The 27,289-nt window shown below is 43.5% G+C and overlaps 1 protein-coding gene across 1 annotated transcript; it reads right to left on the reverse strand.

Moving 5' to 3' along the window:
• Positions 1-3,037: 3,037 nt before the first annotated feature.
• On the reverse strand, positions 3,038-27,277 carry RHCG (Rh family C glycoprotein; the record flags this gene model as incomplete). Its single annotated transcript, XM_081965260.1, has 10 exons — positions 3,038-3,109; positions 6,115-6,188; positions 9,171-9,295; positions 9,713-9,849; positions 10,020-10,157; positions 11,387-11,553; positions 13,751-13,898; positions 18,057-18,207; positions 19,527-19,713; positions 27,073-27,277. The coding sequence occupies 10 exons, from the start codon at positions 27,275-27,277 to the stop codon at positions 3,038-3,040; spliced, it is 1,404 nt and encodes a 467-aa protein (XP_081821386.1).
• Positions 27,278-27,289: the final 12 nt, after the last annotated feature.

A 27,289-nucleotide genomic window follows, 5' to 3' on the forward strand; every position in this document is an offset into this window, starting at 1 on the left:
GAGCAGGGGGTTGGACTACAAGACCTCCAAGGTCCCTTCCAACACTGATATTCAATGTTCTAAGGACCAGTCTCTGTGGAAGATAAAACACGGCAAACGTTGGTCACTTTTTGTAAAAATGCCTTTACTTACAACATTTACAGGTTTAGGAAAGCAGAGTTGTGTGTTGCAGCCTCAAGGCCTTTAATTGATTTGACGAAGCCTGGTGTCCCGTTGGGTAGGTCAAGATATTCCTCAGACTGTGGGGCAACCACCTCAAGACATAACTTAGGTGGTCGTTCTTCCATGCCATGAGAAGGAATCTCACTTGGGAGCCCTTTGAGGCCGGTTGACACGTTCCCCCGGATGATTCCAGAATAATCTGGCATCATTTGCAAATTCAACCACTTTGATGCTCTAGGCTGTTCATCACTAGATCCTTTTGGAACAACTTTATTCAAATACCCCTCATCTTGATGACCTTATTTTCTGGCATCCCTATTTTGGCAAAACTTGCATTACATGCATTCTCTCTTTCTCAGTCTTACAACATCTATGAAAGGAATGGTCTTCTCCCTTGATTGGCAGGTTGACTTTGGATTCCTTGATGAAGATGTTGGCTAAAGCATCCAGCTAAAAGATCCATCAGGTTGACTCCTTTTAAAAAAAACTCTGAAAAAATTGGGGAGGTGACACTTTGCCTGCCCAGAAAACCATATCCATTCTTCCATATGGCTTGCAGTTTTATCTTTCCTAATACTTTCGACAAATTTGCCTAGAATGGGAGCTGTAATTTTTAGCTTCCTTTGCCTTCTTTCCTTATCATTTTTTTTTTAAAAAGAAGAAAACTAATTTCCAGGCCTTAAAAAAAAAAACCAGCAGCCAATTTTAGGGAAAGTTATATGCTTTTGCTAAAACTTCAGCGACTTCATTTTAAGAGCTTTATGGGGAAGGCCTCGCTCATTTTTTATTTATCAATACGCGCTAAAATTTTATTGCTTATTACTTCAAAGGTTTTTTCCCCCTCATAACTTGTTTTGGTTTTAGCAATGTGCTTATGAATCCAGGAATCCACCCATCTCAAGTTCCTTATTATTTGTTTGGATATTTTTTTTTTTTTTTTTTGCCAGAAGTTCATGTTTAAAAAAAATCTTCATTTGAGTGATAATATTTTTCCCTTCTTCGGTTTCCTTGATTCTGCTGTTTTTTTTTAAAAAAGGAATGCAAAATACAGAGGTTGATCACCCTATAAGAGAAAGCAAGAAATCCCATTAGTTTATCTTATCTTAGCTTAGTTTAGTTTAGTTTAGTCATACAACGAAATTAAATGCTGCCTTCAGTGTACATTATAACTGTAAAAATAAAAACACAAACACACATCCTTCACATTCTATATAATTAAATTTGAAAACCTGATATTACATTAATATTGCACTATACTGTAAAATTCAATATAGTTACTGCCCTGGGATTGAAGCTGTTTTTCAACCTATTTGTCTTTGTTTTTAATTATCCTGTACCGTCTGCCAGATGGTAATAGTTCAAAAAAAAAGGGTGCCCAGGATGAGATGGATCTTCAAGAATGTTTCAAACTTTCTTAAGGCAGCGGGAGCTGTAAAGCTCTTCCAAAAAGGGGAGAGGGCAGCTCATGATCCTCTGGGCAATGACGTTGACCCTCTGGAGCGCTGTCCTATCTGCCACTGTGCAATTGGCAAACCATAGATAGTTGTAGTAAGTTAAAATGCTCTCTATGGTGCAGAGGTAGAAGGTCAACAGCAGTTTTTCATTCAGTTGTTGTTTCCTGAGAAGTCTCAGGCAGTATAACCTCTGCTGGGCCCTTTTGACCAGGGCTGCAATGTGAGTGCCCCAGATCAGGTCTTCTTTTATGATAACACCCAGAAACTTAAAACTGGCCACTTGCTCCACTCGGTCTCCATTGATAAGCAAGAGTTGGATGTCAGATCTATTCCTTCTATAGGCTCTTTGGTCTTATTGGTGTTAAGGACCAAGATATTGTCTCCCCACCACAAAAGCCACCAGTCCATCTCATTACTAACTGTGTCACTTGGAAATATTTCTTATTGTCTACTTATAGGTCCCTTCTCCAGCTTTGGACCTAACAAATATTTTGTATTCTATAACCCAGTGTTTCTCAACCTTAGCATCGTTAAGAGGCGTGGACTTCAACTCCCAGAATCCCACAGCAGCTGTTCTCGCGGCCAAAGGGTGTTGTTCCTGCATTGCTTTAGCAGTAAGGTCAACGAAGAGAGCACGCAAATATCTTTCTTGCTGCAAATTTTCGGACCTCGCAGGCTTCCACCAAATGTTGAAACCAGGCCTTATGAGCAGGTGTCTCTTCTATGGAGATTAACAAGATTGGGAAGTGGGAGCAGCCAGGAAAGTCGCAGAAGGATGGAAAACATTTGAACCCCTCTGAGCATAAGGCAGAAAAACAGAAGCCTTTTTCACAAGGGTGGGGAGAGGAAGGGAGGATAAGATTATGATAGTGCAGGCTGGATGTTGGCATTGGAGTGATGCGGTGGCCTAGAGGTGGAGCTCTCGCCTCACAGCCAGGAGGCTGTGAGTTCGATCCTAGGTAGAGGCAGATATTTCTCTCTCCGGGCACACTGAGAATATATCTGCTGAACAAAACTCTGCATTGGCGACAGGAAGGGCATCCGGCCAGTAAACACTCTGCTCGCTCCATTCAGTTGCCCAGACTCCATCCCGCAAGGAATTATGGGGTCGTTAAATGATGATGGATGTTGGCATTTTGAAAATCAGCTGGCCACTAAAGAATATCAGGAAGGATACTGGAAGCCTGCCTTATAAATTAAAAAAAAACTCCTTTCCATTGAAAGCATATAAAACTCACACTTTAGGCCCAATTTTTGACGAGTGGTGCAAGATATTTGTGCATTGGTTTCATTTGGGCTTTAATGCCCTGGGAGAACCTGATTGGGCCTGGGCCGTACTGTAATATTTAAAAAAAGGGAAAGAAATGAGGTGGCCTATAAAAGAGTTGGCTGTCTTACCCTCCGTCTGTTGATGTCCCAGGTTAAGGGTTAATCGCAGGCTTAGCATTGGAGTCATGCATGCAGTAAAGGTTGCTCTCTTCATCCCCCGGGACCTTTGGAAGGAGGAGAGAAGGCGGGGTGAGTCCCAATCACCTCTTCTTCTTTTTTTTTAATCCCCCTTCCTTTTGCATCAATTGCTTTTATGCACCTGAAGGCACAGCAGCGTCAAGATATCTGGACTATGGTGTCTGTGGCACACAGCTAGGTGGCTGAGAAGGATGGGAGGTAGAATCCAACACTCCTGGAGGGCATGTACTGTATGTTCAGCAAAGCAGGAGAGCCAGCAGACTGTTATTTGGCAGGCAAGATTGCCACCTAGTGGCAGAACATCTATCCTCATACAGTACATCAGATAGATTAGATAATAGATAGATGGATGGATGGATGGATGATAGGGGTGTGTGTGTGTGTGTGTGTGTGTGTGTGTGTGTGTGTGTGTGTGTATACAGACAGACAGACAGACAGACAGACAGACAAACAGACAGACAGACAGGATAGATGGATGGATGGATGGATGGATGGTAGGTGTGTGTGTGTGTGTGTGTGTGTGTGTGTGTATAGACAGACAGACAAGATAGATAGATAGATAGATAGATGATAGATAGATAGATAGATAGATAGATAGATAGATAGATAGATGATGGATGGATGATAGATGTGTGTGTGTGTGTGTGTATGTGTGTGTGTATGTATGTATAGACAGACAGGCAGACAGGCAGACAGACAGACAGATGGTGGATGGATAGATAGAGATAGATAAATAGATAGATAGATAGATAGATAGATAGATAGATAGATAGATAGATAGATAATAGATAGATAGATAGGTAGGTAGGTAGGTAGGTAGGTAGGTAGGTAGGTAGATAGATAGATAGCCTTACCTTTACCTTTATTTCGATTTTTATACCGCCCCCTCTCCCCAAAGGGACTCGGGGCGGTGTACAGTCAAATGAAATAGATAAAATGGACTACAAACATGCAAACATAAAAACTTAAAAACATAGAAGAGGAGGCAATACAACACTGTACAGGTAAAGCAGATAAAAACAGTATATAAACAATCCTAAAAAATACCCAATTAAAATTACCCAGTTAAAATATATCTGCCAAGAGGTATAATGAGGTTATGAATGGTCCAGGCCGGCTAAACGGAACAGGTGAGTCTTCAGTTTTCGTCGAAAGGAGAGAAAGTCGGTGGTGGTTCTGATATCGGGGGGGAGGTCATTCCAGAGGGTTGGGCCCATCACAGAGAAGGCTCTACTCCTAGGTGTCGCCCATTGGCACTGCCTAGTGGACGGCACCCGGAGGAGCCCCTCCCTGTGAGAGCGAATCGGTCGCAGGGAAGTGTGTGGTAGGATGCGATCCCGCAAGATAGATAGATAGATAGATAGATAGATAGATGGATAGATAGATAGATAGATAGATAGATAGATAGATAGATAGATAGATAGATAGATAGATAGATAGATAGATATAGAGAGACAGAGAGACAGACAGGTATGGCTCGATGACAGATAGCTAGAGATAGATAGGTAGAAAGTAGATACAGAAAGATAGATAGATGATAGATAGATAGATAGATAGATAGATAGATAGATAGATAGATAGATAGATAGATAGATAGATGATAGATAGATAGAGATATGAGAGAGAGAAAGAGAAAGATTTCTCTTTCTGTTTCTGATCCCATATATCTATCTGACATATATAATATATGCTGCGTTGTTTTATATCCAGAATAATAAAATTCAAGCACTTTGAAACACTTGAATGCGAGTTCTGTTCCAGAAAAATAATAAAATGCACAATTCGAGCGTTAGGTTTGGCCATATTGATCCCAAGACAGAGGCCATCAATAAACAAGACAAGAGAAATGAAATTCCAATATTTTGGCACTAATACAGAAGAGGGAGCATTCTTATGGTATGTTCCTGAGGGGCGGTGAGGATAAACCAGTTTTTAAGTTACCACATCAAAAATAGTCCTCAACCTGAGTTAAGGGTCATGGATGCTGATTGATTGATTGATTGAAATTTGGACTGGATTTTATCTTTCTTCCTGTTCTGAAAGAGAGCCAATGTGATTGCAGAGATCAAGCTCTTGGATTGGGAATGGAGAAACCCAAATTCTATTCCATCCATGGATGCAATCTGGGGGATTTGGGGCCAGTTGTGATCTCTCAACCTAACCTACCTCACAGGGTTGTTGCTTATGGGAAACTAGGTGGAAGGTGTCTGTGTATGCGACACTGAGGTTATGTGTACGTGGTATAACAATCCCGAAAATGTCACGTTCACCTTCTCCATCAGATAAGACCCATGTTTAAAAAACCTGGAAGCAGTTTGCACTTCAGAATTGCTTTATGCTTACTGAAATATGTGTTGTGGTTTGCCAGTGGCCAGTGGAGGTGGCAACAGATTCAGACAGTGAGGACATTGGGGAGGGACATGGGCCAGTTCTGGAGTCTGGGGAAGGCTCTGATGAGGCTCTGTGTCAGAGGCAGAGAGGGGGCCAGAGCCGTCTGACAGTTATCAGCTGCCTTCAGAGGCAGACATCAGTGAGGCAGACGAACAGCTGGATCCTGTTCCCAGTGTGCGCATGGGCAGAGTTGCCAGATAAAGGGAACAGATAAAGAACAGGGGTCGACTTGGGAGTAAGGCCAGAGGTAAAAGAGGAGCGGAAGGGGAGTGGAGTTTGCAGGAGACAATTATTTTGCTTAATTGGTTCGTGACTCTCCGAGACTCCTTGCCAAGTTTTGCAGATATCGGCCTGTCAGCTCTCCAAGCCAGATAAGGTCTGTGACTGTAAATCCTCCCTTGAAAGACTTTGCTGGATGTGAATGAGCGGAATTCACAGTCAATTAATAAAAGGGGTTTTTGTCGGGACAAGGAGTTTGCTTCATGCTCTTGGGAAGCCTCGGTCAGAACAATATATATTCCTTTGCTTTCAGCCAGACTTACTTCCAGGATCATGAAATAAATCATTGGTGCGGATTCCACAGAGGGAGCTTCTCCCACAATCTGGATTAATTTAATCAATCCAAGTCTAATCCACTTACTTCCCAGTAGACATTATCTTCAAAGCAGTTTTCATCCATAGGGTCCCCAAAGAAGGGCAGTTTCAAAATGCCACCTTGGGGAAAGAAAAATCAAATACTAAAATTCACTTACAGTGCATTTAAATTTTAAATTTTCTTTTTTCTTTTCCACTGAGAAAGCACTCTGTACTACGGCACAAATCACAAAAAGGAAAAAAAAATATGTTGGGGAAAACATCCACCAAGATACACGCAACAATTCACGAGAAGTGAAAAAAAGAATGACTCTTAGGTTTGATGAATGAAATTTGAAAGAGCTGCCCAATGGGGAACATGAAAGAAATACTTCCTATCATCCCAAGAAAACTGCAGGAATTTTCATGACAGTCTACAATAGTTGAGCTCAGAGGGAAGATGATTTTACTTTTCTATTTTATTTCTTAACTGAGGCTTAACAAGCCAGAAGATGGCAGCAGGGAGACCTAGACACTGGGTTGAGTCATAGAAAATTAGAGATTCGTGAGTAGGCAGAGATTTCATCTCTGGCACAAGAAAAACAGCTGTTCTGCATGAGGATTTTTCACTTAGAGCATAGAATAATAGGGTTGGGAGGGACCTTGGAGGTCTTCTAGCCCAACCCCTGCTCAAGCAGGAGACCCTACACCAGGAGTCGGCAATCTTAAACACTCAAAGAGCCACAAAGGTTCTAACTGGAAGCCCACCCACCCCACCCCCCTGTTAAGTCCTCCAGGCTACGACGCCATTGACTATCATTGTCGGCCCCTGATTGGTTGAGACGCGAGCAGCCAGCTGGCGGGAGAATGCAGCCATTCTATTAGTTCGGCGTCTGACAGCTTTAGTATATAAAGGGCTGTCAGCTGTCAAATGCTGCTGTTTGCCGGGTCAAGGTTTGCCTTACATTTCGCCGTGTTATACTTGTTAGGAATGTAAGCTAACGGTTGGGTCAGCAATATATAAACCAGGATGGTAGTACTGTAGCTTTAAGTACTGCTGTAATGTGATTGGTTGCTGTTACCTCAAGCAGCCATAAGAGGGAGCCAGAATGACTGTTAGCTCTCTGTTTGTTAAATGCTGATCGGTGGATACTGCTTGTTAGACTTATTGTGAGTTACTGTGAGTTTTGCTACTGTTAGCGACTTTGTGTGCTGAACTGATTATATGATACTGGACTGTGTTCGATGGATCACTCCTTAACTGAGAACATTGGTAACTGACTGACTAAACTGTGTGTAAATTGAACTCTGAATTCCTCTATTTTCCACATAAGTAAAATACTATTACTTTTAACTATTCGGTGTCCCTGTATGCTGGTTTGTGCGTGTACTTCCACACCACTCTCATTACGCTTCTCTGCACACTCGCTCTCCTAACGGGGAGCTTACCTAACAATACTGTTAATAAAGGTTGTGTTAGCTTCAACCTGCCTTGCCTGCCTGCCTCCTTCTCCCTACAGAACACCCGCACGTTCAATCCTGGAGGCAACCGGAACTCAGTTCCCCCACCATAGAGTCTCCTCCTAGCACAGCACCCTTTTTCTTCTGCCGACTGGAACTCCAGTTCCTCCACCATAGAGTCTCCTCCCAGCATGGTGTCCTTTTTCCTCTACCTGTCCTAACTGAAAGCCCTATCAATTGTGGAGCCAACGGGCAACAGGGAGCCACAGCAGAGGGATGAAAGAGCCACATGCGTCTCCAGTTGATGACTCTGTCCTACACCATTCTGGATAAATGACCATCCAATCTTTTCTTGAAGACCTCCAGGGATTGAATATCCACAGCTTCTGGAGGCAAGCCATTCCACTGATTAATTGTTCTCACGGTCAGGAAAATTCTCCTTAGTTCTAGGTTGGATCTCTCCTTGCTTAGTTCTCCTCTCATTTAAATCTTGGCTTTGCCTCAAATTACATGACCCAGAGAAAGACTCTCATCCATTTTTACCTTCAAGCAGGAGAGAAAATACAAAAAGGCTGGCATGGGAATACAGAATATGATTTGGAAGGGACCCTGGAGATCTTTTTGTCCAACCCCCTGCTTGAGCAGGAGATCCTAGACCAGGGGTGTCCAAACTTGGGAACTTTAAGACTTGTGGACTTCAACTCCCAGAATTCCCCAGCCAGCCATGCTGGGAGTTGAAGTCCACAAGTCTTAAAGTTCCCAAGTTTGGACACCCCTGTCCTAGACCATTCCAATCTCTTCTTGAAAACCTCCAGTGTGAGAACATCGCAAGCCGTTCCACTATCTAATTGTTCTCACTGTCAGGGAATTTCTCCTTAGTTCTACATTAGATCTCTCTTTAATGATTAGAATAGAATAAGAATAGAGTAGAACTGGAAGGGACCATGGAGGTCTTCTAGTCCATTCCCCTGCTCAGGCAGGAGAACCTATACCATCTCAGATAAGTGACTGTCCAGTCTCTTCAAGAACATGAAGAAGGACTCACAATTTCTGAAGGCAAGCTGTTCCATTGGTTAACTATCTTCACCGTTAGGAATTTTCTCCTTAATTCCAGGTTGCTTCTCTCTTTGATTAGTTTCCAACCATTATTCCGAGAACTGGATATGTCTAGTCTTATGAAAAGAAGGACTAGGAGTGACATGATAGCAGTGTTCCGATATCTCAGGGGTTGCCACAAAGAAGAGGGAGTCAAAGCTATTCTCCAAGGCACCTGAGGGCAGGACAAGAAGCAATGGGTGGAAACTAATCAAGGAGAGAAGCAACTTAGAACTAAGGAGAAACTTCCTGACAGTTAGAACAATGAATCAGTGGAACAACTTGCCTCCAGAAGTTGTGAATGCCCCAACACTGGAAATTTTTAAGAAGAGGTTGGATACCCATTTGTCTGGAGTGGTGTAGGGTTTCCTGCCTAAGCAGGGGGTTGGACTAGAAGACCTCCAAGGCCCCTTTCAACTCTGTTATTCTGTATAAAGTAGAATGCCAGATGTTTTGATTCTTGTCCTGTCCTCTGGTGCTTTGGGAAACAAGCTGACCCTCTCTTCTTTGTGAACAGCCCCTCCAATACCGAGATTCTGCTGTCGTGTCCCCATTCCTTCCACTTACCTACAATCGCTCCTCCTACGAAAGCCATAGCTAGTGATACTGCAATGCCGGCTGCTTGGAATCCCCCTTGGATGCTGGGAGTTCGATCCTTGTATTCTCCGGTGAAGTCAAACATGTTGATGAGCCTGTGAGAAGGAGGTGAAGTGGAAAAGAGAGGAAGGTGAGGATTTCCCTCAATATCAAGGACAATTTTTCCCCCCGAGTTCTTTTCGGTTGACCAGGGGGCATGGCCAGCTCGACGTCACTTGTCAAGGCTCCATTTTCAGCCGCAACAGCCTCCTGCAGCCCTCTGCCAGTCTCCCTGAGCTCCATTTTCACTGCAGGAGGCCGCCGTGGCTGTAAACGGAGCTCGGGAGGGCTGCACGTGGCCCTCCCAAGCTCCATTTTCACCCAGCAGAGGGACCGCAGGCTGATCCTTTGTTGTTTTCAGGGCGGCCCCATGGGTCAGATCTAAGCACCCTGAGGGCCCAGATCCCGCCCCCAGCCCCTGGGCCTTGAGTTTGACACTCCTGCCCTACATAGGCGGCCCCAAAGCCCCTCACCCTTTCTTTCCATAGACTCCTTCTGTAGCAGCGGCAGCAGTGACAGCTCCCACGATGCCTCCAATTAAACCTGGCATTCCGTGAAGGTTGTGGACGCCACAAGTGTCCTGGATATGTAGCTTAGCATCTAGGAAAGGCTAGAAGGAAAGGAAGGAAGGACAAAACATGAGCACCACAAAGAGGAAAGTGCCACAACGATGTGATGTGATGTAATGTAATGGAAAAATGTAACATTTCCACTTTTTTGGCTGCTTGGTCCTGCAATCAAGGCTCGGGAAAGCTTTGGTGCATTCAGAAATGTTCTTACTGTGAAGTAGACGTATCCAATGGTTGTCACAATGCCACAGATGAAGCCCACAATGAGGGCACCATACGGGGTCAGCATCATTTCAGCCGACGTCCCTACGGCCACACCGCCAGCCAGGGTGGCATTTTGAATATGGACCTGTGAAGACACGGCAGTTTAAATTCCTGATTTTCTAATTTGGTTATTCCTTTTTAGCTCAAGGGTCATTTTCAACTCCTCCTTTGACACAACGCAATAGTCTTTTAAAGTGCAGTCCTACTAATGATTAGCACAATGGCTTTTCTGACCTACAGTGGAGGAGGAAGGAGGAAGGAGAAGGAAGGAAGGAGGAAGGAGGGAGAAAGAAAGAAGCAAAGAAATAAAGGAAGGAAGGGAGGGAGGGAAAGAAAGAGAAAGAAAGAGAAAGAATGAAAGAAAGAGAGAGAGAATGGAAGGAAGGAGAAAAAGAAAAAGAAAGAAAGAAAGAAAGAAAGAAAGAAAGAAAGAAAGAAAGAAAGAAAGAAAAGAGGGAAGAAGGGACAGGAAGGAAGGGAGGGAGAAAGGAAGGGAGGGAGAAAGGAAGAGAGGGAGGGAGGGAAGAAGGAAAAGAAAGAGAGAGAGAGAAAGAAAGAAAAGAAGGAAGGAAGAAAGAAAGAAAGAAAGAAAGAAAGAAAGAAAGAAAGAGGGAAGAAGGGACAGGAAGGAAGGAGGGAGAAAGAAAGAAGTAAAGAAATAAAGGAAGGAAAGGAGGGAGGGAAAGAAAGAGAAAGAAAGAGAATGATAAAGAATGAGAGAGAGAGAATGGAAGGAAGGAGAAAAAGAAATAAATAAAGAAAGAAAGAAAGAAAGAAAGAAAGAAAGAAAGAAAGAAAGAAAGAAAAGAGGGAAGAAGGGACAGGAAGGAAGGGATGGAGAAAGGAAGGAAGGGAGGGAAGGAAGAAGGAAAAGAAAGAAAGAGAGAGAAAGAAAGAAAGAAAGAAAGAAAGAAAGAAAGAAATGAAGAAAGAAAGAAAAAGAAAGAGGGAAGAAGGGACAGGAAGGAAGGGAGGGAGAAAGGAAGAGAGGGAGGGATGGAGGAAGGAAAAGAAAGAAATAGAGAGAGAGAGAAAAAGAAAGAAAGAAAGAAAGAAAGAAAGAAAGAAAGAAAGAAAGAAAGAAAGAAAGAAAGAAAAGTTACACACACACCTGTGATGGGGGTTCCATGAAACTTTGTACAAGATAACAGAAAGCATATACACCATTTTTAATGATTGATGGATTGGCAGGCAAGCAGGGAGGCAGGTAGACACACAAGCATCCCCCCCCACACACACACCTGTAGTAAGAAATTCCATGAAACCTTGTGAAGGAGAAGAGAAAGGCGTGGCATCTTGCCTGACTTGACTCACCATGTTCAGCCTTCCCTTCTTTTGCAAGAGACTCGAGAAGGCCACGGAAGTGAGGACACACGCAGCAAGCGAACAGTAGGTGTTGATGGCCGCTCGATGCTGGGCATCCCCATGGTTGGAAATAGCTGAGTTAAAGCTGGGCCAATACATCCACAGAAACAAGGTTCCTGCAATGGTAGTTGCTTTTTATAAGGACAGACCAGGAATTGCAGGCAGCTCACTCTTCTGGGTAAAGCATGAGGGATGAACGTAAACCCCTGAGAAGCTCTCTAGCCCAGGGGTCACCAACCTTCTGGACCTCAGGGACCACTACATTCATAATTTAAAATCCTGCAGACCACTAATATGATCTGCCTAATGACTGGCTGGGTGGGCGTGGCTAGGTGGTCATGTGACTGGGTGGGCGTGGCCAACTCAACGTCATTCACATTGAGGGGCGCCTTGGCAGCCTCTACTTGCCCCTTCCAGATATTCCTTGCCTGCCGGCCAGGCTCCTTAGGGCCTCAACAGGAAGCAGTTGCTGGAGCTAAGCAGCCACCAAGAGAAAGAGTTGGCAAAACAGTTCAGTTCAAATTGGATCTGACCAAGCAGGAGGCTCAGCAGAAGCACCTCACAGAGGACTACGAGCATAGGCTTTCCAAGCAGAGGGAAGACCAGCAGGAGTGCAAGGCCAGATACTGGCACCTGGAGGCTCAGCAGGCTGAGATGGTCAGCCAGTTCCAGTCCATGATGAAGTCCCACTGGAAAAAGGCCCTCTGGCTCTTCACCACCAGCGGCTCTTCCCTCTAGCATTTGCCCAAAGCCCCCCAACAGGAGACTGAAGCAGACCCCAAGTTGGAATTTCTGCCCCCCCCCTCAGATCCACACAAAAAGACCCCAAAGTGGGAGATTCTCTGCAGCAAGACAAGAGTTCATTGCATGTATCCAGCCAAGGGAGTGTAGTTTGAGGACCCCTCATTTAGTGCAATATAAAAAAGTGCAAATAATTTTTGGTGGACCACCAAAATTTTCTCACCGGTTGGTCACCACTGCTCTAGCCCAGCTAGAGACCGGGCAGGAAAAATAACTTACTAATCAATTAGTAATATTGATCTGTATAACAGCATATTTACTGGTTTCTTGTACAGAAATACTTCTGGGTCTATCAGTATGCATTTGAAACAAACCAATCCAGAATAGGACCTGGAAGTTACAATAGCCAAACTAGAAAACCAAGCTCCCTAATTTAATGAGATGTTTGCAGATCAGTAAAGGGGTAATTTAGAAAGAGCTCATCAAGAAACTTCTACATTCCTGTCAATGTGAACATAAGGATCAAAACAGGTTTCAGGATTTCCAAAACAATGACATGCCAAGCATATCTTTTCCTGCTTTCCGAGATGTGATGGACACGCAGCTTTGTGCATGACGGATTAAAGGCTCAAAGTCCACAGAACCATCACAATATTTTCCGCTTTAAATACCTTCACTTGGGCTACCTTAAACAGAAATAAAGTTAGAGAAAAGGCCAGGGATGGGCTTCAAAAATTTCAGCAATGGGTTCTTTGCCCAGTTGCTGGGTGGGTGTGGCCATGGTGGGCGTGGCCTAATCGGCCTTTTGCACCACGGTGGAGGGGGAGGCATTTTCGCCTTCCCCAGGCAGCTCCGGAGGCTTTCCTTGAGTCTCTGGAAAGGCAGAAACTGCCTCCCCCAGGCTCCGGAGACCCTCCGGAGACTGGAAACGGGTCCATTTCCAGCCTTCTGGAACTTCCAGGAGGCCCATTTTCCCATCTCTGTGAGCCTGGGTGCAGGCTCTGAACTTACCTCTCACCCAAAATGAACCGCGTGGAAACTCCAGGGAGGGGGGGAGGAGTGAGGTGGGCAGGGCCAGCCAAGGGTGAGATTTGGAGGTTCTCAGAACCGGCCATAACATTAGCTACGGGTTCTCCTGAACCTGGGCAAACCCATAGCAGACCACCTCTGGAAAAGGCCTCTTCATCAATACCCTGAGCTCCTTTTTCACTATTCCTATTTGTCTCAGAAAGCGAAGGATCTCCTGTCTAACAGGGAGATGAACCCAGGGGTGGGTTGTGCCGGTTTTACTACCGGTTTGCAACCCACGCGCAACTTGTGCACTGTGCACGCATGAGCTGTCCAATGTAAATTGTTCTTCGCGCATGCGCAGAACAATTTACAGTGAATTGCACACGCACAGTCACTAAAAAACAAAATGGCGGCAGCCCAGCAGCAGCAATGGAACCAATTCGGGGGCGTGGCAGGCCTGGGTCGCTGCCGGTTCTGCAACGCAGGCCTGAATTCCACGACCGGTTCAGTCAAACCGGGCCAAACTGGGAGCAACCCACCCCTGGAGGAACCACAACTCACCAATCATGGCAAAAAGATCTGAATGGTAAACAGATTCCTGCTTGTCTTTGATCTGCTCGAGGTTGGGCCGGTACAAAATGGAGGTCACAGTTAGGCCAAAGTAAGCACCGAACGTATGGATGGTCATGGATCCTCCAGCATCTTTCACCTGCAATAGCCGATATAAAAGAGATTGAAGCCTACCCAGAAGTAATTGGCTTATTCTACAGAGAATCAGTATATAGCACAAATGAAACTCGAACCCAGTTGCTTGACAAGCTAAATAGAACACGTGTGCCTTTGGGCATCTGAAAATTCTACTTCTGGATGTCCCAAAAGTTGCTTTCCAAAGGGCAACTGGACTTTCTTGGGGTTTCCCCCACTCCCCTTGAAAAGGTTTTGCGTCTCATTCAAGAAGCTCCTTCAGTGATGTTCAGAACTGAAGAAGCTTCTTGGATGAGAAGCAAAATGTTTTCAAGGGGGGGGGAAAAAACCCAAGAAAGCCCAGTTATCTTTTGACAAGCACCTGTCGGGCAACCATGACTCACATGTTTGAGTCATGGCCTTCTGGATCTTCAGCCAGACGAAATCTCTATAGCATAGTCTTCATTGTCATTGTACAAAATAAATACAACGAAATTGGTTATATTATATAAATATCTCCAATTTAACTTTCTTCTATCTGTACTCAGGAGATATTCTGCCCTGCTTTCACTGCTACTCCTACGCAAGAAACTGGAGCCTTGACAAAGAACAAGCTGCAGACTTTTCATTTTGCTTAGTTACACAACCCACAGCACGGACTATGCTAGTATCATAGCTTCTGTTGGCCTTCCTCCCTTCCCCCTCCCTTTACTTTGCTAAGAGACCTTTTAAGTTGTAAACCAGCAGACCAAGACTATCTTATCTGAAAGATGTCCCGGGAGTCTTTCTGGCTGAACAATGAGATTAAAAACAAATTGCAAACAAAGACAAAAATGAAACACTGGGGGGGGAAAATACATGCAATTGCAACTCCCAAGAATGGGGTTGTAACTACTTTGCCCTTCAGAGGATACAACTCTTATCTCTGGTTTTACAATGGATGGAAGAATAATTTTGGATGTCGTATTTATTCAGTCTTCTTGTCCCTTCAGCCTGAAGGAGAGTAGAAGATGAACTGTATAAATTTAGCAAACGAGATGCTCCCTTGCTTGCAAAAAAGAGCATGTTGAGCTGAAGTCATGGAGCTCTCCCTGCATTCCACGAGGCTGGTAATATTATTTTAAGTCTGCTTTTCCATTCAGACCCTCAAGCCACAATCTCATTCAATCCCCTTATCTGATGGTTAATCTGTTCTTCTCAGGGGCTTTTATGTACGTTCAATCAAAGTGTGCACTACTTGTGCAGCCACATTCCAAAGCCACAAGAGTTGTGTCCTGCATCTTGTGGATAAGAAGCCAACAATGGGCTCTGCTCCCTCCCTAATTTGACTCTCATCTCACTTACATAGTGGGTATGAGGGGGGTGTGTGTCTATAATATAATGGCCTCCCATAAAGTGCTACCTTGACTAGTAACATGTTATTACCTCTGGGCATTATGCAAGATACAGTAACTTATTATCTGGTGATAATAACATACAAGAATAATACAGTCAAAACAATCCCAAGTCAAAGAACACAACAGCTCCATCTGTTCCCTCAAAAATAGAATGTACACAACATCAAAAAGAACTGGCAGAATGAAATGGGAAGTGTAGCGAATAAAACAACAGCTCTTGATCAGTGGTGGGATTCAAAAAAATTTCCTACCAATTCTTTGGGCGTGGCTTGGTGGGCGTGGCTTGGTGGACACAGCAGGGGAAGGATACTGCAAAATCTCTATTCCCTCCCCACTCCAGAGGAAGGTTACTGCAAAATCCACATTCCCTCCAGATCAGCTAGGACTTGGCAGGCACAGAATAGATGAGGGTGGGACCAGTCAGAGGTGGTATTTACGGGTTCTCCGAGCTACTCAAAATTTCCATTACCGTTTCTCGGGAACGGGCCAGAACCTGCTGAATACAACCTCTGCTCTTAATGTTTTAGAAGCCTTAAAGAGCAGTCTTCATCCAAGGCAATTGATAAAGTAACATGGTGGGAACCAAGCAAGCTTCTCTTAGCAGAGGAGCCATTACCAAGAAAGTCCTGTCTCTTTTTGTCACCCTTCTTAAAGCTGAAGAAAATCTTAGCAAATACTTTTCTGGTGCGTGTATAGTTGTGAGTTTTTCATTCGACACCAAGGAGGTTCAGCAGGAGGATTGAACAAATGTTCCTAAATTAATCTCCCCAATCTGGAGACCTCTGCATGCATTTGGATTGCAAAATTTCAACCTGCTTTCTAAATTGTGCTGGTGGGAGATTCTGGGAATTGTTAAGCAATGAATTCTAGAGAGCACTTATTTGGGGAAAGATGTGTTGCAGCAAGGATATAAAAATGTAGCTACCAATAGTAAGTCACATTGACACTTAGGTTCCATTTTTGCAGTCACTGGGGACCATGAGCAGACAGGCTAATATTTAAATTGGGGTTGGGGGTTATTTAGAAAACAGGGAGCAGTCCTGCAGGAATTGAAGGCACCTATTTCGCCCCTTAGATATTATTAATTTCTTTTTCCCATTAGACCATGTGTCATCTACTTTTGGAACGTATTTCATGGGTGGTGTTAGGATTGTCTTTCTCAATTGTAAGAATATACCTCAAAGGGCACAAAACCTCTGTCAAAGTTTTATCCTTTAGAAAAACTATGTCACGAATCCATTCCAAAAGATTTCAAGTGACTGCATGCATCAAATGCAAAGCATGCCAAAATTCAAATTTCTGAGCCTCTTCCTCCTGTCAGTGTGTTATGATGAGCTAGAAGATGATCTCTATGGGGCAGGATGATTGGCTTCACCCATGTCTTGTTCCAAGAATAGTCTGGTATCAGGATGTTTGCTTAAAGAAATATCTCTTACACCCAGCCTTGCAAAGCTTAGGGCTGAATTGTTCTTCATTATTCCACTAGACCTATAAGTGAGACTCACTAGGGAGGAGCTGTTGTTGTTTTTTTGGAAAAAGTTTTATACAAAGAGATTTTCCCCCTTTTTACACCACCACCCCGACATATAATGTAGATCACATATAAATACTGTACCCCCTCCCCTCCCCCCGTCTTAAAATAAATTTCCCATTCAAATATTGTACCCCCTCACCTCCCAACAATCATAATATAAGTTTCTCTTAAAGTAACGATATCCCATTAACTCCATCTTCTAGATTAATTAAACATGTATATTTCCCCACCCTCCTCCCTAACCCTCCCCCACCTCCCAATCAAACCCACCCCCCTGACTTCCACTATACACCACTCTAACAATTCCAAGCATCCCATATATTATTTACTGTAATCATCTGTCAATCTAAACATTCTTACCTAAAGGCTACATAGTACTTCCTAGTCTGGTATTGATTCTGTATGTAATCAATCCATTTTACCCATTCCTGTGTATAATTCTCCTGTTTCTGACCTTTTAAGAAAGCTGAAATTTTTGCCATTTCCGCAAACCCCGCCACTTTCTGAATCCATTGATCTATTGTCGGTAAAAAATCTTTTTTCCAGTGTTGAGCAATCAACAACCTAGCTGCTGTAACCATATACAAAACCAATTTTGTTTCCCCTTTAGTAAAATCCTTAGTTATACCCAGTAAAAACATTTGCGGAATAAATTGTATCCTTTTCTTAAATACATTTTGCATAACCCACCATATTTTTATCCAAAAGGGAGGAGCTGTTTTAAGCTTCTTCCTTCTGACTAAACCTTCCAAGCTTCATTGCCTCTTTGCTCTCTGGAATGTCGCCCCTCCCTCCTGGGGAATCCAGATTACATTCCACCACAGTAAGACATTACCCTTAAGTTTAAACCAGGGGTCAGCAACCCACAGCTCTGGAGCGGCATGTGGCTCTTTCATCCCTCTGCTGTGGCTCCCTGTCTCCAGTCGGCTCCACAATTGATAGGGCTTTCAGTTAGGACAGGTAGAGGAAAAAGGATGCCGTGCTACGAGGAGACTCTATGGTGGAAGAACCAGACTTCCGTTCAGCTCCAGAATTGAATGGGGAGCTTCCAGTTAGGACCTTTGTGGCTCTTTGAGTGTTTAAAGTTGACGACCCCTGGCTTAAACCATTGTCCTCTTTGTCTTGCGTCTGCACAGAGTTATTCAGGATTGGCAAGTGATGACCAAATACACAAGGCAACTTTGTCACAAAAAACAGAAATTAAGACAGGGAAGCATCTCTGAATGTTTGAAACCAAGGTGAAGAGCCTTACATGGAGCAGGTCAAGCAGGATATATTCATTGACGGAGAAGAGGGTCACTTGAAACAGTGTCATAATGAGCAGCTGGACGGGGCTGACTTTGCCCAAAATGGCACCAAAGGCGATACAAACAGAACCCACGCAGAAATCTGCATTAATCAGGCTGAGAGGAGAAGGAAGAGATGGGGAAGTCAGAAAGAAGGCTACTGAGGCAACACAACAACGAGTGTCTTGGAATTGCAGTTGATCACATGAGTCAGCAGTGAGACCTGGCTACAAAAATGACACCTGGATTTTCATGATGTGCCCTTGAAGTCATGGTTGACCCTTGGGGATGATATAGAGGATGACATTAAGAGCCATGGTGGCACAGTGGGTAGAGTGCAGCACTGCAGGCTGTGGCTACCGGCGCCCCGCTTTAGCCAATGTGTTCCATCTCTGGCCATTGGGGGGGTACAACTGCCCCCGGTGGATAGGGTACGCAATTTGGGCGTCCTCCTAGATTCCCGGCTGTCACTAGATGATCATGTGACGGCCGTGGCTAGGGGGGCGTTCCATCAAGTTCGCCTGATGCGCCAATTGCATCCCTTACTGGAGCGGGACGCCCTTTGCACAGTCACTCATGCCCTACTGACTTCTCGCCTTGATTACTGTAACGTTCTGTACATGGGGCTCCCCTTGAGATGCACCCGAAGGCTCCAGCTGGTCCAGAATGCAGCCGCGCGGGTTATTATGGGGAGTACTAAGTACTCCCATGTAACACCTCTCCTGCGCGAGCTGCACTGGCTACCTGTGGCCTTTCGGGTGCGTTTCAAGGTGTTGATTGTCATCTTCAAAGCGCTCCATGGCTCGGGACCTAGTTATTTGCGGGATCGCATTCTACCCCATACATCCCTGCGACCAATCCGCTCTCACAGAGAGGGCCTCCTCCGGGTACCATCCGCTAAACAGTGCGGGCGGGCGGTGCCTAGGAGTAGGGTCTTCTCTGTGATGGGCCCAACCCTCTGGAACAACCTCCCCCCCCCCCGATATTAGAACCACCTCTGATCTCCGCTCCTTCCGCAAGAAACTCAAGACCCACCTGTTTCGAGTAGCAGGTCTGGCTTAATTACAACCATAATCGTAACTGCATTTAACATCTATTCAAACCTTCCTGGATGGCTTTTTAAATTTTATATTGGGGTTTTAACGGGTTTTAAAATTGTTCTTAATATTTAATTGGTTTTGGGGTTTTATAACAGACCGTGTGTGTGAGTTGTTTATGTTTCATGTCTTATGTCTTATGTCATTTTTATTGTTTTGATTACGAATGGTCTGTACACTGCCCCGAGTCCCTACAGGGAGAGGGGGCGGTCTATAAATTAAATAAACTAAACTAAACTAAACTAACAAATTTAATCTATCTTCGTTATCGTTTCATGCTCGTCTTGTGTTCTGCCACCCAGAAATTCTTTCTTTCCCTGCCCATGCATGCCAACGTACCTTTCTACTCCAATGAGTATCTTTCCATGCTCAAAGGTATGGAGCCAGCCCTGCATCAGAAGAGCCCACTGGATCCCAAAGGCAGCGAGGAGAAAATTGAAGCCAACAGCTCCAAAGCCGTAGCGTTGAAGAAAAGTCATGAGAAAGCCAAACCCCACAAAAATCATCACATGGACATCTTGGAAAGCTGCAATAAAGAAAGAGGCTTCATTACATGGACTTTCACTCCCATTCCACACTTACCTGCAAGCTTAGCAAGCACCTCGCTCAATGCTGACTACCAGTTTACACATGAATGTTCCTCACTTATGCTCTACAACAGTATTTCTCCACCTGGGAATTTTAAGACGTCTGGATTTCAACTCCCAGAATTCTCCAGCCAGTGTGCTAACTGGAGAACTGTGAGAGTTGAAATCCACACACCTTAAAGATGTCGAGGTTGAGAAGCTCTGGTCTACAATGAGCAGCTTGTGCCAGAACATTACACACAATAAGCATCTTCCTTAGGATCCATTCACAGTGTTGTCTACAACGCAGATGTTCTATAAAGAAGACTTCAAGCCTATTGTGGGAGATAAAGTGGTATGGACAAAGTTCCTTAAAAACCTGAAAAACACTGCTTGAGTGCAAAGTGAAGTCTTTTCTCTTATCTCCAAAAACCACAATTCATTCTGAATTAATAGGCAATGCTGGTAGATACGATGACTAGAATAAGTTGCACAGCCAACTTTTGACAAGTGAGGATTCCAGTCAAAGGGTAACATTAGTTGCACGTAGGCGATCTGAGTCCAGTTACTGTTCATTTATTGGTTGATCTTCAAACCATCTTTCATTTTTCTTTCTTTCATTCAATGCACCACACAGGAGTGCTGTGAAGGGCACCTATTATCAGTTGCCCTTGGCAAATAGGTTGCCTTGAATTTAGGAAGATTGATTTATTTAGCATATGGCAAATACATGGGCTTATAGTGATTCAGATGTTAATGTCCACTCCATCCAGTCATTCAAGGACAGGGTGGTCTATACTGAAAAATATCTGACATTAGGCCAGTGTAAGCTTTTGATGGACATTCAGACCCAATGTGGTGGATATTTTATCAAGGAGCAGCACAGTTACAATGAGGGGTAGAGACAAGACCCCACTTAAACAATGAGACCTGGCAGTCACCATGTTGGGTACGGATCCTGTTCAGAGTTGACCAATGCTGGCAAGGATGATCAAAACCTGGCACCTTTTGTGTAGGGACATCTATGTAGCTGCCTGTATCTGGGCATTCAGCAGCCCATTTGGCTTTCCACTGTGTGTTGAGGTCAACGTTGTTAGACAGCTGTTGAGCAAGTGCCAGAGAGGGCTTCCTGGATTTAAGCCTGCCAATTGATAGATGAGGAAGATCAGCATGCACAGGAAGAAGTGGGTTTTTCATAATGTTGTGGTACTCCTTCACTAAGGACCTAGGAGTACTCATCTCAAACGATCTAAGCCCCAGAGCCCACTGTAACAGCATTGCAAAAAAAGGCATTAAGCGTTGCCAACCTACTCTTGCGAAGCTTCTTCTCTGGTAATATTGTACTAGAGTTTAGAAAAACCTTTGCCAGAGCAATTCTCAAATACAGCTCATCTGCCTGGAATCCACATTGTATATCAGACATTAACACAATTGAGAGGGTTCAGAGGTACTTTGTGAGAAGAGTCCTTCACTCCTCTGCTCACAATAGAATTCCGTATGCCACCAGACTTGAAATTTTGGGCTTGGTCAATCTGGAACTGTGCCGCCTATGGTATGATCTAAGAACAGTACACAAAATTGTCTGCTACAATGTCTTATCTGTCAACGACTTCTTCAGCTTCAACCTCAATAATACATAGGCAAACAATCGATACAAACTCAAAGTAAACCGCTCCAAACTTGATTGCAGAAAATACGACTTCAGCAACAGAGTGGTCAACACCTGGAATGCTCTACCTGACTCTGTTGTTACAGCCTCTAACCCCCACAGCTTCAACCTCAAACTGTCTGCTATGGACCTCACCCCATTCCTAAGAGGTCCGTAAAGGGTGCGTGCATAAGTATACCAGCGTGCCTAATGCAATGTGACACAAGAGGGGGAGCCAGCAAGTAGGAGTAGATTTTATGCAACCCCTTATGATCCTCATTGTATCATTTAGTCTAGTCTGTCATTTAGGAAGAAGGTAGGAGTTACGTTCTCACGATAGGTTTAACCAGGCCAAGTATAGTTCTCTAGCAGAATCATTCGCACAAGATAATAAAACCAAGTTAATGTTAAACTTACTTATTATTTTTGTGGCTTAGCAGGTTGTGTGAATTCAGCCCCTTTGGTTAGTTTATGGTTTAATGCATTGTGGCATCCCACAAAAAGTGAGATTTTGGTAACCGGGAGTAAATTTATTGTGTGAATCCAATCAATATTGGCCTAAACTCTAATGAGAAAAAAAAAATGCTGTTGCCAACATTTTTTTGGTCAAGAACTTCAACATTTAATAGTGATCGACTGGAATTTCCTCTATCTGTATGATAAATAGCAACATTCATCCTAGACCCCAGGCAGGGGGTGGAGAGATATTTTGTCTCCAGAACAAACAACTTCGTAGATCTTTCACCAACTTTGCTGCTCATCGTATCCTCAAGATAGGAATCTGCTCTGGTGCTGTAAAATGAAACTTGGCAATTATTGGTGGTCCAGGAGATGCTGAAGGCAAGGCAGTAAATTGAAGATGGGTGTTGTGTTTCTTCCATCACTGGCTTAGGAATCTACCTTTTCCCCCACCTATTCATGCAACCAGAAAAATACACGCATTGCCCCATTCCCCACTGGTAGTTTTGACAAGTGTTTTCACCGCAGGAGGTTAAAAAAAACCACCATTTGCAACAGGTTTCACAAAAATAACAGGATAGATTTAGCTTTGTGTCCTCAGTTTGTTCTGTTCTGGCTTTATTTACTTTTTTTAACTGTTCACAGATATATATTTTTTTCACAATCCGAAAGAACATTTGAGAGAAATTCATAGAAGAACAATGCATTTCTGCAGCTTACCGTACCTTAGTTATGAAATGGCCAAAGAATGAGTGCGGACATTTATTTATTTCATTGTACAATCATCCCCCAAGCACTCTGCAACTTTCCTGGCTCCACTTCCTTCCTTTCGATATTATCAGGAAGGACATTTTTCATTCCTCCCATTGTATTTCTTCAGATTGCGAAGTGTGGACAGCCAGGAAGGTTGCAGGATGAAGACACGTCCCCCCCCCCCCAAAAAAAAAATTAGAGGAGCAGCTGTAGCATGTTTCACCAAGTCAGGAAGTTTGTATCAGCAAGGGAAATTTGAATGAAATTTTCAAGCTTCCTTAGATTCACATAGAAAAATAGAGGAAACTTGAGATAGGTGGATGGGAAGCAATAGAATAGAATAGAATAGAATAGAATAGAATAGAATAGAATAGAATAGAATAGAATAGAATAGAATAGAATAGAATAGAATAGAATAGAATAAGAGAGTTGGAAGGGACCTTGGAGTTCTTCTAGTCCAACCCCTTGCCTAGGCACAAAACCTTACTCTACTTCAGAAAAATGGTTATCCAACATCTTCTTAAAATCTCACTCTCTTTTTCTCATTTGGGGATATCAAAGACATTTGCTTAGATTAAGGATACAGCAAATTTGAGTGAGTCATTGGGTATTTAATCTTCCTTCCTTCCTTCCTTCCTTCCTTCCTTCCTTCCTTCCTTCCTTCCTTCCTACCTACCTACCTACAATCTTACCTTTCTACTTACCACCTACCTACCATAGATAGAAGAGGAAGAATGATTTATTTGGATAAATAGTCCTTCCTTCCTACCTACCTTACCTTCCTACCTACCAGCTACCTATCTACCATAGGTAGAAGAAGAAGATTGAGCTATTTGGGTAGACAGTCCTCCCACCCTCCCTCCCTTCCTGACAGAGCATCCTACTGAACTCAAAAGCTTGCCCAGCGTTCTGTGTCCTCTGATTTGGCACAGTAAATACATCTTCTTAATTCATTTATTCATTTCAGTTGATTTTGATATGTAGATTCACGAAGAAAGAAAAAGATTCAGACTGAAGCCCCATTGCTGCTCTCTGAAAGAAGAGAGATTGGATAACCATTTGTCTGAAGTGGTGTGGGGTTTCCTGCCTAAGCAGGGGGTTGGACTAGAAGACCTCCAAGGTCCCTTCCAACTCTGTTATTCTATTCTATTCTATTCTATTCTATTCTATTCTATTCTATTCTATTCTATTCTATTCTATTCTATTCTATTCTATTCTATTCTATTCCTCCAGATTCTGGGCCTTTTCCCACATGCACAAAAGCCTAGCATAAGCATGACTTGGGAATCTGATTCCCCCCCCTGCCCTGTCCCCATGATGTTATCTTTCATCTTATCCACAGTCCATAAATGTGACACAGCGTAGGCCACGCTCAGCTGAATCGGGAGAATGTTAAGCTTTTTTCTGACACTATCAAGGACATTCTTAAGGTGTTTAAAATTGTTTAAACTTTGTCACCCATTCTTTGCAGGGAAGTCAGAGGTGTGGCACTGGCTCAAAAGAGAGGTGATAAAAGCAGAATAGGGACCTCAAAAAGTGCTTCTCCAAAAGGAAACTGGACTTCCTTGGGGTTTTCCCCCCTGGAAAACATTTTGCTTCTCATCCAAGAAGGTTCTTCAGTTCTTAGAACTGAGAATCTCAAAATAGAGCTGGAAGGGACCTTGGAGGTCTTCTAGTCCAGCCCCCTCTCAAAATAGAGCTGGAAGGGACCTTGGAGGTCTTCTAGTCCAGCCCCCTCTCAAAATAGAGCTGGAAGGGACCTTGGAGGTCTTCTAGTCCAGCCCCCTGCTCAAGCAGGAGAACCTATACCATTTCAGACAGGTGACTGCCCAGTCTCTTCTTAAAAATCTCCAGTGATGGAGCACCCACGATTTTTGGTGGCAAAGCTGTTCCACTGGCGAATTGTCCTCACTGTTAGGAAGTTTCTCCTCAATTCCAGGCTTCTTCTCTCTTTGATTAGTTTCCATCCATTTCCTTGTCCTGCCCTCTGGTGCTTGGGAGAATAATTTGCCCCCTCTTCTTTGTGGCAGCCCCTCAAATACTGGAACACCGCTATCATGTCACACCTATTTCTTCTTTTCTCTAGACTAGCCAAACTGAAATCCTGCAGCCGTTCTTCATATGGTTCAGTCTTGTGACTGATTTTCACACTTATGACCGTTGCGGCATCCCCACGATCACGTTAACAAAATTTGGGCACTTGGGATGCATTTATGATGGTCGCATTGTCCCGGGGTCATGGGATCTCCTTTTGCGACCTTCTGATAAGGAGATTAATGGGAGAGCCAGATTCGCTTAATGACTGGAGTGTTTAACAACTGTGGCAAAGAAAAGCTCATAAAACGGGCCAAAACTCAACTGAGAGACCAGAGTCTCAGTCTCCCAGTTTCCAGATTGGTGGCTTAACCACGACAGAATACTGGCTCTCTCTACCTATTTTGAGACCTCCAAGTTCAGTAGAAGCTTCTTGGGTGAGAAGTGAAATGTTTTCAAGGGGAGGGGAAAAAAAGCCCCCAAGGAATTCCAGTTGCGATTTGAAAAAGCACTTTTGGCACAATCAGGACCTGGATGATGGAGAATCTCCATTGATATGATAGGGAGGGACAATGGGGACAACCTATATAGCTTTGTGTTGGAAGTAGAAAGCAAAGACCACCCCAGCTTAGCAGCAGGAAAAGGGCCAAAGGACCAACTTAAAAAAAAAAATCAAATTGTAATGCTAGAACATGAGACACCCCGGACAAGGTTCATACAAGGGATTGCCTGGAATCTTAATAAAGGCATGTAATTTCCATGTAATTTTGAAGAGTACAGATAGATCAAAAGTTTATCTCTTTAAAAAAGAGGCTTTTTGTGAAGCCTTCCTTTCCCTATTTCAGTGTTTCTCAACCTCAGCAACTTTAACATATGTGGACTTCGTCCAAGAAATAGACAAATGCAGAGATATAAGAGAGGAATTTGGGAGGCAAGTAAAAAAAAGAAAAGCATAGCAATTAAAGTATTAAGTGGGCAAAAGATGATGGGTAGATGATTTTATTATACAATACAATACAATAGCAGAGTTGGAAGGGACCTTGGAGGTCTTCTAGTCCAATCCCCTGCCTAGGCAGGAAACCCTATTGTTTGTTGTTGTTTTGATTCGCATTTCCTTTTTCCTCTCTTTCTTTTAAAATATAGCAATTAAGGTACAAAGTGGTCAAGAGACGGTGTGGATGATTCCTTTTGAGTTTCTTTTTCCCTCTCTATCTCTCTCTATTCTCTCCCCCCCCCCTTTTTTTTTATTTGAGGCAGATGACATGGTTAGAAGTTAGACAGGAAAGAAAGAAAAAGTTTCTTAATAAAGAGTGACATAATTAAAAGCTAGAATAAGTGATAGAAATAAGGGGAATATTTATGTACACATTTTTATTTTATACAATGAAAGCAATAAGGGGGGAAATGGGGAATAAATTGAATAATGACCAACTGCAACCTAATATAAATGTGTACTGTTATTAGAAATACATCCGTTGATTGAATGTCATTGTTACATTTCATTTGAGCAGTTTCATTTGTATTTGAATGTATGGCACCCAGGGGCCACACTGTTCACGCATTGATTTTACATTTTTATTAAAAAACCAAAAAATAAAAAAAAAACTTAAATCATCAATTAAGACTCCCATGTGAAAATCCCTTTGAGAAAAGCTGGATTTCAGTTGTGATATGAATATCGTGATTCACTTTTCCATTATTCTCTCCAGACTTACCCTACCTAAGCACAGAAGGAATTTTTCAGATCAGGACTTTTAAGGGCTGGCAACCAGAATCATCTCACTCAGCAAATGAGGGAGAAACTCAGAGCAAAGGCTTATCTCGTACAGATCATGAAGAAATACATATTGCATGCTTACATAAAACAGGAGGAAGTGGCATTAGATATTTGAAGTAGATGAAACAATCCACATTTTCATTTCTAGTGGAAATGTGGTACTTCTAAGAGTGATAGATTTCTTCTCCCAAACTCTTGGAGGCATCCCCCAAACCTTCAAAACTGTCACTTTTAACAGGGCAGGAAAGAGAAAATTGTTTATTTTAAAGATGAATGGAAAGAAATGTTATTCGTTATATCTGATCTGGCTTCGATGCACAGGCATTCACCAAAGTGAAATCAGATTAAAGCCTTTCTTGTGGTTTGCAGCCACTGCGTTTTGGATCGTGATCCAGGATCCAGGAGAAGTTGTGCAGCCCAAATCAAACAAAGAAAGTCCCTGCAAAAGTCACGAAGTCCACGGCCGATTATATAAAAGCCAATAAGCCTAAACTCAGGCTGACTAGCCTACTACATATTACGGCATTAAATCAGGAGCTCTGGGCAGCCTTGTGGCTTTTCTGCCCTTCAGAACTCTGCAAAGTGCAACACAAAAAGTGTGCCAGAGAAACTCAAGGCTAGCTTGTTGCCTGGCATAATTATACTCACAGGGGTACCTGAAGTAGAATTCATTCTGAATATCAGAGATGTTCTTCTGCTCTTTTTCCTTCTCCCAGCCAGCCACGTTCGCCTCCGGGTTGAAGCGCACGAAAATCCCAAAAAGGACAATCATGGCCACCTCCCAGAAGAGGCAAACCAAAGGTAAGCGCCAGCGCATGTCGGTATTCCTCGCCATCGTGCTCAGGCACACCATGGGTTTGACTCC

The sequence above is a fragment of the Natrix helvetica genome (assembly GCF_964273705.1).
Source record: "Natrix helvetica genome assembly, chromosome: 12".
NCBI lineage: Eukaryota > Metazoa > Chordata > Lepidosauria > Squamata > Natricidae > Natrix > Natrix helvetica.